General features: G+C 35.3%; 1 protein-coding gene across 1 annotated transcript; it reads right to left on the bottom strand.

Annotated features, from left to right (window-relative positions):
- Positions 1 to 7063: 7063 nt before the first annotated feature.
- On the bottom strand, positions 7064 to 9771 carry LOC128160542 (uncharacterized). The gene is made up of 3 exons (XM_052823881.1): positions 9474 to 9771; positions 8177 to 8317; positions 7064 to 7332 (listed from the first exon to the last, which is right to left on the bottom strand). The coding sequence occupies exons 1-3, from the start codon at positions 9697 to 9699 to the stop codon at positions 7163 to 7165; spliced, it is 537 nt and encodes a 178-aa protein (XP_052679841.1). The 5' UTR covers positions 9700 to 9771; the 3' UTR covers positions 7064 to 7162.
- Between the last annotated feature and the right edge of the window lie 273 nt (positions 9772 to 10044).

Genomic DNA, 10044 nt, shown 5'->3' with positions numbered 1-10044 from the left:
TGTCTTTCCAGTGGGTTTCCTGTAAAGCTACAATGTCATATTTTCTATCTTCAAATAAATGAAATACCATTTTCATTTTATCAACTTTGCACAAACCGTTACAATTCCACGATGTTATAAAAACCATTGTGAAAATAAAGTAAGTACTTAGTATTCCTTTCATTTTATTTGTTCTTCTTTGCTTTGCCTTTGTTTTTCTCTTTACCTTTTCTCTTCTTTGTGTTTTTAACGGTAACTTCCGTGTCGAGGTCTGATTCCACGGTTGATGATTCTTTTTCACTTTCGCGTATTTCGGAATCTATAACATCAGGTGGTATTTTCTCGGATTGTGTTTCCTTCGTTTTATCATTATCACTTTTTCCGTTTTGTTCACTAGTTTCGGTCTCCTCCGTGTCTTTTCCCTCTTTATCTTGTTCTTTTGTGTCCGATTTTTCTTGGTCACCGATCTCTTGATCACCGGTTTCCTGGTCCCCTTCTGGTGCCTCCTCGTCATCGACACTGTGTACATCCATGTCATCCTCGTTATTCACCTCATGGTCCCATTCATCGATTTCGCCTTCGTCTCCGTATTCACTCACCCTGCACGAACATCTGTGTTCCCATTCCTCACACTGTTTACATCTGGTAAATTTACATGCCCTTGCATAGTGTCCTTGTTCCTTGCACTTAAAGCATCGGAATTCTGGACATGCCCTAAAAAGGTGTTCACTAGAATAACACAGCGAACACACTTTTAATTGTCCGTTGTGAATACATCGGTAGTAATCTTTTTGAAACTTTAATGTGTAAGGAAACGAGGTCATATGTTCTGGTAGTCTGACTTTTGCATATCGTGTGCCGTCGGCTATCGTAGTACCTGGATAAAACCTTCTGTTGATTGGTGACAATAGTTCAACACCCATTGATTTTAACGTTGCTTCGATTTCATTGTCATCGACGTATGCAGGGAGGTGCATAAAACTAACCACTAACGAGCTTGGTACAACTTCATTACACTCGAAAGTGTTGTCACCTATTTTTATCCCTTCAAGGAGGTACTGTATGGGGGCTTTTCCGTCTAATGTAATTTCGTACAGATTCCCAGATTTCGGTACACATGCTAATAAACTACCAACTCCACAAGTTTCGTGAATAAATGTGATTACTTCCTCAGGTTTGACAAAGGAATTGTCTTTAACATTAACGAATAACGTGTTTTCTCGACAGTATTTTCTGCCAGCAAACAAATTCTTTGATCCGCCAAAATGGCGACCACCTGACGTGGCAGCCATTCACACTTGATTTACTATTTACACTGTCTTTTTTTTTCAGCACAATATATACAAATTAGCAAAACAAACAAAAGTATATACATAGAGTCTTCACGTGGAAGACACAGTTAATTGGTTCACTATAAACAATAGACGCTGTTGGTTGTATTCGAACAGTCAAAATACACCTTGCTCACCTGTCCATTAGCAAACCGGAAGTCTTATTTTGATAAAATATAAAATGATTAATATTTAAAAAATCTAACGCCACTAGAAAAAAAAAAACCGAACCAGGCGTCGAAATCATGAGCAACTCATAAAAGTCACCCATTATCATGACTCGATATGTACGACTTAAAGAGTAGATCGATTTCAATTCATGTACTGTAAACCAACTTTTATTAGCGACGACTTTATTTCGCGATTTACTTCCAGTTAACTGGTTCGCGACGACTAATGTTCGCGACCGTCTTCTCCAGACCAGTCTTGTTAGAACAAACATACGACAACGATTGGTTTGCGGCGAGAAATATTCGCGAAGTCGATGTCCTCGCGAACCTCACAAAAATTTCTCGCACGCGAATAAAAGTTGTTTTACAGTATTTGACTAAAGAGGGCTAGATAGTCGAGGCCAATTTTAGACTATATCGATCTCCTTTGAAAGAAGAGCTTCATATAGAGACAAAAGGAAAATAATGCTTAAGGTGGAAAAAGTCAATCAAATTAACATTAAATTATTTCTTTATAAAAGATTTAATCATAAATAAACTGTACATATGTCAAATAAGCGAACAATTTCCAGTTTGGGGATAAAAAATGAAAATTTAAAAAATTCAATTCAGTTAATAACAACAAAAGCCCCTGCGGGATTCGAACTCGGGATGTACGGATCACAAGCCCGACACTTTATCAACTCGGCTATGGAGTAAGTGACATTTTGTTGTCGATAAAATACTTTTAATCAAACGAATGTCGTTTCGATCAGAGGTCAGCCATTTTGTGATGATGTGTTATTCCACCTTATATATATGGAATTGTTCATGACATAAAAAAAAGTTCAAAGCTTATGTAATAATATCGAAATATTCATATATTAAAGCTAAAATATGTGGAATGGTTTTTTTTTTTACTTAAAAATACTGTAGATTATTAATAATTATTTTTTAAAAAAAAACGCGAGACTTTACAGCGAATTGCAGAACATCGGTACCGTAGAGTTTTCAACAGCTCGCTAGTTTGCTAAAAAGGGCATTGAATTTGGTCAGAAAGGTATCACATTAGGTTTAAATCTAGGTCATGTGATTACTCGGGTATGACAGAATAAAAATGAGTCATGTCTAGTGAACATTTGCAGATTTTGAGTTTTTGTTGTTGATATTTTCTCTTTGTTATCCTATAATATTAATATAATAATTTGAACTAAATAAGCAGTCACAGCCCTATATTACCAGCAGTGTTGTATGTTGCACCAGGAATTTAGGAACCAAAATATGTCACTAATGATTTTTGCTGATAAAAAATTACCTTCTTCACCCTTGCGAATGCCTAGTGTTTATAGTCTATTTCCTAGAATCTAGGTACTTGTAGTCAAATATAAAATCTAGACGTTTATCAAATTTAAACTTTATCTTCAATAATTGGTGGATAAGATGAGTTCAAGAAATAAATTTGACAATAGAAAATATATGTTTTTTTTCTGCTGTTCCAACAATTAACATGGCTAGTAGCGAAATAAGACGTACAACTTAATACATTTTCATGTTTTAACATAAATCAATAAAGGATATGATATGAAAAACGACCAATACTTACGTATTTTGAGAATATTATCCGAACACTAATACTTCCGCTCGAAATTTCACAGGAACTGAATAAATCTCGGGGAAGTCTCGTAAACTTTCAATCGAGCACCTCTGGATTTATTACATACTTAGCAACAATAAAGAAAACATTCCGAACACATTCGCAGGGGTATTCTTCTAAAGGTTATACTTTTCTCTTCGGTTTGGTTCTTCAAAAATGTCTTTTGAATTACATTTTAAAAACCAAGCATAATTGATGCTCTATAGTCCAGTGCTGTCCAGGTGAACATTCTTTTTAAAAGCCTACAGATATAATAACTAACAATAGGAGAGAGTGTTCTAGAGCTTCTCTTTGCGCAATATGAATGAGTTAACAGTAAAATAACAATCCATTATAGTGCTCGTGATTTTTTAATTCTCGCGATTTGATACATTGCAGCGAAATAAGGATTTTACAGTAGTTTACAGCTTTTGAAATTAATTAAATCGAGAGATCTTACCTGATGGTTTAAATTGATGACCTCCAAGCTTCCTTAAGGTGGCTCACTACACCTTGAAATATTTTCTCAAATCAGCAGAGAATTACTTGATTGTGATTGATATCATAATGGATAAGAAGTGTTTAAGTCAAATAGGCAAAAGAATGTGCAATTTTGGGTGAACAATTACATTTTCAAAAATTTAGTTTAGTAAACATGAACAAAAACTCCAGGCGAATTCGAAATCATGATCTGCGGTTCAGAAGCCCAATACTTTAACCACTGACCTACGACGATATACAACCTTGTCGAAGGATATAAACAGTTTAACAAAACTTTTAAATTGCCATCTTGTGACGTAGTGTTTTAAAAAGTATAAGTCCAGGTGTAGTGAGGTACCTTAATATGATGATCTCCAAGCTTCTTTAAGACTTTTGTGTTAAATCCAGAAAAATGGGGAATTATACAAATATAAAATCCCTTATTAGTTTAAGGAAGCTTGGTGGTCAACACCCATCAGATATCTGCCTTAATTTTTTCAATAATTATGAATTTTTTTGTCATAAACAAGACTAGTATTAACTTGAAAAAAAAATCTATTTTGAACATTTTCCCTTATACAGAGCTCTTCGTCTAAAAGAGGTCAATATAGCTAAAAAAAATGGCGACGTCTATCGAGCCTCCTTAATATGTAACGTTTTATACACCTTTGCAAACTGTCGCTTTTTCCCCTGCGACAGTAAATGGTAAATCAACAGCATCATAAGATGCATGACAGGAAATATAAGAAATTGTTGTTAAAAAAAAAAAAATTCTAGAAAAGGCAAACTTTAGTTTAACAATTAAGAGCTTTTCCGAAGTTATTTTGCAATCTTAATCATAAACCAAAAAAAAAATCTGTGTTTTTATAAACTTTTACCTAGAGCCAAAAGTGATCTATTCATCATCCGACTTCAACCAAATAACAAATATTGCTAAAAGTATATATATTGATATTTATGCCCCCCTTCGAAGAAGGGAGGGCATATTGCTTTGTTGCTGTCTGTCGGTCCGTCGGTCGGTCTGTCGGTCGGTCGGTCCACCAACAGTTTCCGTTCATTTTCTTCGCAGAGGATGAACATATTGAAATGAAATTTGGTATACAGGTTTATCTGGATAATATCTAGGTCAAGTTTGATACTGGGTACGATCGAGCAATTTTCGACAGAGTTATGGCCCTTGGACGTAGAAAAATTCCAGTTATTTGCAGTTTCCGTTCATTTTCTTCGCAGAGGATGAACATATTGAAATGAAATTTGGTGTACAGGTTTATCAGGATAATATCTAGGTCAAGTTCGATACTGGGTACGATCGAGCAATTTTTCGACAGAGTTATGGCCCTTGGACGTAGAAAAATTCCAGTTATTTACAGTTTCCGTTCATTTTCTTTGCAGAGGATGAACATATTGAAATGAAATTTAGTATACAGGTTTATCAGGATAATACCTAGGTCAACTTCGATATTGGGTATGGTCGAGCAATTTTTGACAGAGTTATGGCCCTTGGACATAGAAAAATTCCAGTTATTTGCAGTTTCCGCTCATTTTCTTTGCAGAGGATGAACATATTGAAATGAAATTTAGTATACAGGTTTATCAGGATAATATCTAGGTCAAGTTCGATATTGGGTACGGTCGAGCAATTTTCAACAGAGTTATGGCCCTTGGACATAGAAAAATTCCAGTTATTTGCAGTTTCCGCTCATTTTCTTTGCAGAGGATGAACATATTGAAATGAAATTTAGTATACAGGTTTATCAGGATAATATCTAGGTCAAGTTCGATATTGGGTACGGTCGAGCAATTTTCAACATAGTTATGGCCCTTGGACATAGAAAAATTCCAGTTATTTGCAGTTTCCGCTCATTTTCTTTGCAGAGGATGAACATATTGAAATGAAATTTAGTATACAGGTTTATCAGGATAATATCTAGGTCAAGTTCGATATTGGGTACGATCGAGCAATTTTTGACAGAGTTATGGCCCTTGGACTTGGAAAAATTCCAAATATTTGCAGTTTACGTTCATTTTCATTGTTGATGTTTCCAAGGGAGGGGGACATAAGTGTTTCACAAACATCTCTTGTTACTTAATGAATGGATGACCAAAGTAAAATCTGATCAGATAGCATACACATGTACAAGGACGGCTGTAATTATTCCAAATGAGCCAATATCATATACCAGTACACATGTAATTTAATAAATAATGCTAATTTCTTGGAAAAGAAAACTAATTCATTTATTACGGTAACCTTAAGATTTGTTTCGGTCATACATAGGTAGATGTGTACAAACGTGTAAGAAACCATGCAAAATTACTCAAAGAAAAATAGAGTCACACAGTGTATAGATGACTCTTAATTACGAAGGCTTAGTAACCGTAGCCATTGAAAGACTTTACCGATCTCCTTAAAGAAGAGCTGTTTTAAAAGATATTTATAGAAAAATGATCTTATTTTTAAGGTAAAATATATGTATTCCTCACCCTTTTTTAAAAATAATTACATGTAGTGTATAGTCACAAATCATATTTAAAAACTGAAGTTAGGTCTGGTTAATAGCTTGGTTACGAACCCCCCACCCCTTCCCTTTTTGGCCACCGTAACGCTTGTTTGTGCGCTACCAGTCCAATGGTTAATGACCCTAGCGTTTTTGCCCCACACTGACAGCCAATGATGTCATATCAGGAAGTCATATGTACATTTTTGATTATTTTTTTACTCTCCGTATGAATATATTATTGTGTACTCTGCAAGTAAACAACGTTATTTAACCAAGAATGGACGAAAAGGGGAATGTCCTAAATATATTGTCCAATTGACAACACCAGGTATGACCGTGCTCTATCAACGGGTGGATATTATCAATGATGAACGACTTTATATCCTTTCTCTGAATATATGGAACCTTATTTTTGTACTCTCTGTATTTAAACTTGTGCAACTTTAACGCACAGAAAATGGAAAAGATGTGAACAACCAGGGACGTATCATAGATCACAGATCATACTGAGCTGTTCCCATGCACCTCGGGAAAATATTCTGGTCTATTGACTGCTCAAGCATTAAATAATTGTATACTATTACCCTCAGCGTTAGCAACACACTTAGCAACGGGTAACACAACGAATTGTTACATGCGCGTCAATTATGCGCGTTAGGTTCGCCGTAGAATTCACTTCATTTCTATATAAAAGCAGTAAAATTTTCTTTAAAAATAAGACATTCAGTATAATAAAATAAAAAGTGCCTGTTTGGGAGGGTAACTGTTGAAATTGACAACCCTCGAAAGCCATTGTCAACCTCCGCTTCGCGTCGATTGACAATCATAGTTTTCTCGGGGTGTCAATTTCAACAGGTACCCTCCCAAACAGGAACTATTTAAAAAGTATAGTTAGTAGTATCTTCATGTTTCGCCCCTAAAACATCAATTTAGCTGTATGCAGCTCTTCATAACATATAACTTTTTTTCTTACCAAAGATAAAACTGGAGTACTTTTCATCGTTTATTTAAACTTCATTTGCAGTTAGATTAAACATTCTTATAATTTGTTGCAAATTCTAGCAGAGTGATCTTTCTTGAGTTGGGCATCTAGCCAGTGGAGGAAGCCAGGGCGGCGGCCCCTCCCGCGAGTAGAGCCAGCAGAAGGACTCCCCCTCCAATGGCTGGGATGATGGCCCCGATGTTTGATCCCGGTCTTCTGGTGGTTACATATGGTCGCCGGGTCGTGTAGGGGGGTAAGTAGGTGGAAGGTCCAGTTCCTAATAGGATTATAAGGAAAAAATATAGGGTGTTTTTTTAAGTTCATCGTAAACTAGTACTCCTCAAAAAAAATGAAACGACTTTATATTAAAAAGGCAATCCATTTTGACAATACTGATATTTTTTTTTTGCCATAGTGTGTTCGTACTTAGAACATGTTTTCATGACTTGCTATAAGTATTGACGTTGCAAAGAATCGTAAAACAAACAAGATGAATAGAAGGAACGCTATTTTTTCAAATAAATGCATAATCTCAATTAACTTTTCCCGATAACTTCAAATCCATCTTTGTCATTTTAAGACGGCTGCATGAATGGTCGAGCCAATTTTAGACCAATTAGATCTCCTAAAGAAGAAGAGCTCTTTGTGAGTATATAAGAAAATGCTCAAAAATTAAAGGTAAAAAAGTGTCAATTTTTCTTTACTAATTAACAGTTTATAGCCTAAAAACAATTTCTAAAGAATAAACGTATATCAGACGGCTATTTTGTTGAACGTTCAGCCTCCTTTCATCGTCTGTGTTTCCTTCTGACAACCTGATTTAGCTTTCGATGATTCACTAAATAGAACCACGCTAACAAGGCCATGGACTTTCAATTGGACGTAACTATCTGTTTCTCGCGCTCAAACTAGTTAAAATGACGGTGTTTTCAAGCGAAATATACAGTGGTTGCGTAGTTTTAACTCAAAAGCGAGACATATCATGTTGATTTCAAAAAGCCATAGCTGAGTGGCCAGTAGCGAAAAAACAGTCCTACGTCACAATGCCGTTTTACACAACTGCCCATAGTCCAAGTTAATTTAAAAATTGATCTTACATTGCGTTATAAATTTGATCTTACTGTCACAGCTGCGGCCAAAGTAACCATTTTTGCATCTACAGGCGGCGAGCATGCCTCCGTAATCGTTCCGGAACGCTACACAGTCTCCATTAATACCGCAGTCCGTCTCAACACCGTCAAATGGGCTACAGGGGCCCAGATCTGAAAGAAACATATACTACATTTGGTACTTGGTGCGTGAAAATGAGACAAAAGATTATTTTGGGGTTTTTTTTCTCTTTTAATTCATTTTCCCAGTATATTACAGTGGCATCAAGTGAAACTGAGAGGGGGAGATACATGTATATTGATTCAATTTGCCCATATTTTACGGTTATAACGAATTTGGATATAACGAATTTACGGATATATCGAACTTCCCTTAGAGATGAATAATAACGAAATTTAACACTTTAATTACGAATTTCTTTACAGTTTAAAAAAGTTTTCATATAAAATTTTCGACCCACAATCCGATTATTAAAGGTATCAAAGTAATGTATTCTTATTCTAAGCCTCAATGAGCAAAACTTATTATAACAGTCTGGTGAAAGAAAACATGTATATAGTGAATTCGCCTTAGCTGTTATTACGAATTCGTTATAAGGATATAACGAATTGCGGATATAACGAAGTTAATCCATTGGTCCCCGTTATATTGGTCTTCGTTATAACTGAGTTTTACTATATATATAATTTGGGTATAAATGACAAAAATTAAAAATATGATTTAATTTGGCTTTGCATGGCATTGATGAACCATTCAATTCAAATGGGAATAAATGGTCTTGATATGATTCGATTTGCCAATACACAGCAAAAGTGTGATTCAATTTTACTTATGGATGACGTCGATTTAGTTTGCCCCCCATACAGCGTATCTGAGTTCAAAATTAATTGATGCAAATGATTATCTTTTTGGTTTAATGTAAACTTATAAATGTTTTATACGTAATCCGTTACTGGTGTAGAAAAATTCCTAAGCTCATTGCTGAACAAAGAAAAAAATCGATTGAATATTAAGGTTTATTTATTGAACTAGTATTTATCTATAATTATATTAGCACATTTAGTTGTTTTGTTTTGTTTTTTGTTTTGTTTTGTTTTTTGTTTTGCTTTGCTTTTTGGTTTTTTTTTTGTTTTGTTTTGTTTTGCTTTTTTATTTTTTGTTTTTTTGTTTTTGTTTTTTTTTTTTTTTGCCTTTTTAAAAATAATTTTGCTTGTCGGAATTTGAGTCTTACCCCCGTCCTTTATTCGAATTTTAAAAAAAATGCCACGTGACTGCCCTTAGACTGCTGTTTATAATCTCTTCACTTACCTTTGCAAACTGTTACGGGTTCTCCCCCGGAAGTAACTGGCAAATCAATTGCGTCATAACCGTTGTCACATTGACACTGTCTGTTGGTACCTATGGATATGCATAATGAATCGTCTGGGCAGTCGTTATTGTCAGCACAATCCTTGAAGAACTCCTTTACTGAGCAAGAGTATTTTACTTGCACGCAAATGATCGCGCTTAGTAGAAGCAACCGTAGGCCTTGCATTATGTATTCGTTACCTGATCTCTTGCAAAATATTTATAAGACGGCCGGTTGACGATGCGCCGATGCCATCATATCGTTCTGCCCTTATATATGTATAGGAGGGTAGAAACTTTCCCCTCATTAGTTGTTTTTTTTTTCGATATTTGCATATGAAGGTGACTACGTTTACACGTCAGCACTGCTCTGCGCGCGCATGTACCCAGCCTTCTTTGCAATTAACTAGAATACGAATATTTACGCAGCAGATGTAGCATGAAAAAAAATAATACGTTCAAGGAATACTTTATAATTTCAATCCACACTCTAAGAAAACAAATTAAGGTCAGACGACACGTTCCTCGAGCA

Source organism: Crassostrea angulata, chromosome 8 (genome assembly GCF_025612915.1).
Source record: "Crassostrea angulata isolate pt1a10 chromosome 8, ASM2561291v2, whole genome shotgun sequence".
Lineage (NCBI taxonomy): Eukaryota > Metazoa > Mollusca > Bivalvia > Ostreida > Ostreidae > Magallana > Magallana angulata.
Note: the sequence above shows the minus strand (reverse complement) of the source record. Positions and strands in the feature narration are given on the sequence as shown.

What these genes read in the sequence shown, in the direction of transcription:
- LOC128160542 (XM_052823881.1), bottom strand. Translation starts at nt 9,699, where the DNA reads ATGCAAGGCCTACGGTTGCTTCTACTAAGCGCGATCATTTGCGTGCAA. An exon ending in ACCCGTAACAGTTTGCAAAG is followed by an intron (nt 8,318 to 9,473) that starts GTAAGTGAAGAG and finishes TGTTTCTTTCAG; the next exon opens with ATCTGGGCCCCTGTAGCCCA. An exon ending in CTTTGGCCGCAGCTGTGACA is followed by an intron (nt 7,333 to 8,176) that starts GTAAGATCAAAT and finishes TAATCCTATTAG; the next exon opens with GAACTGGACCTTCCACCTAC.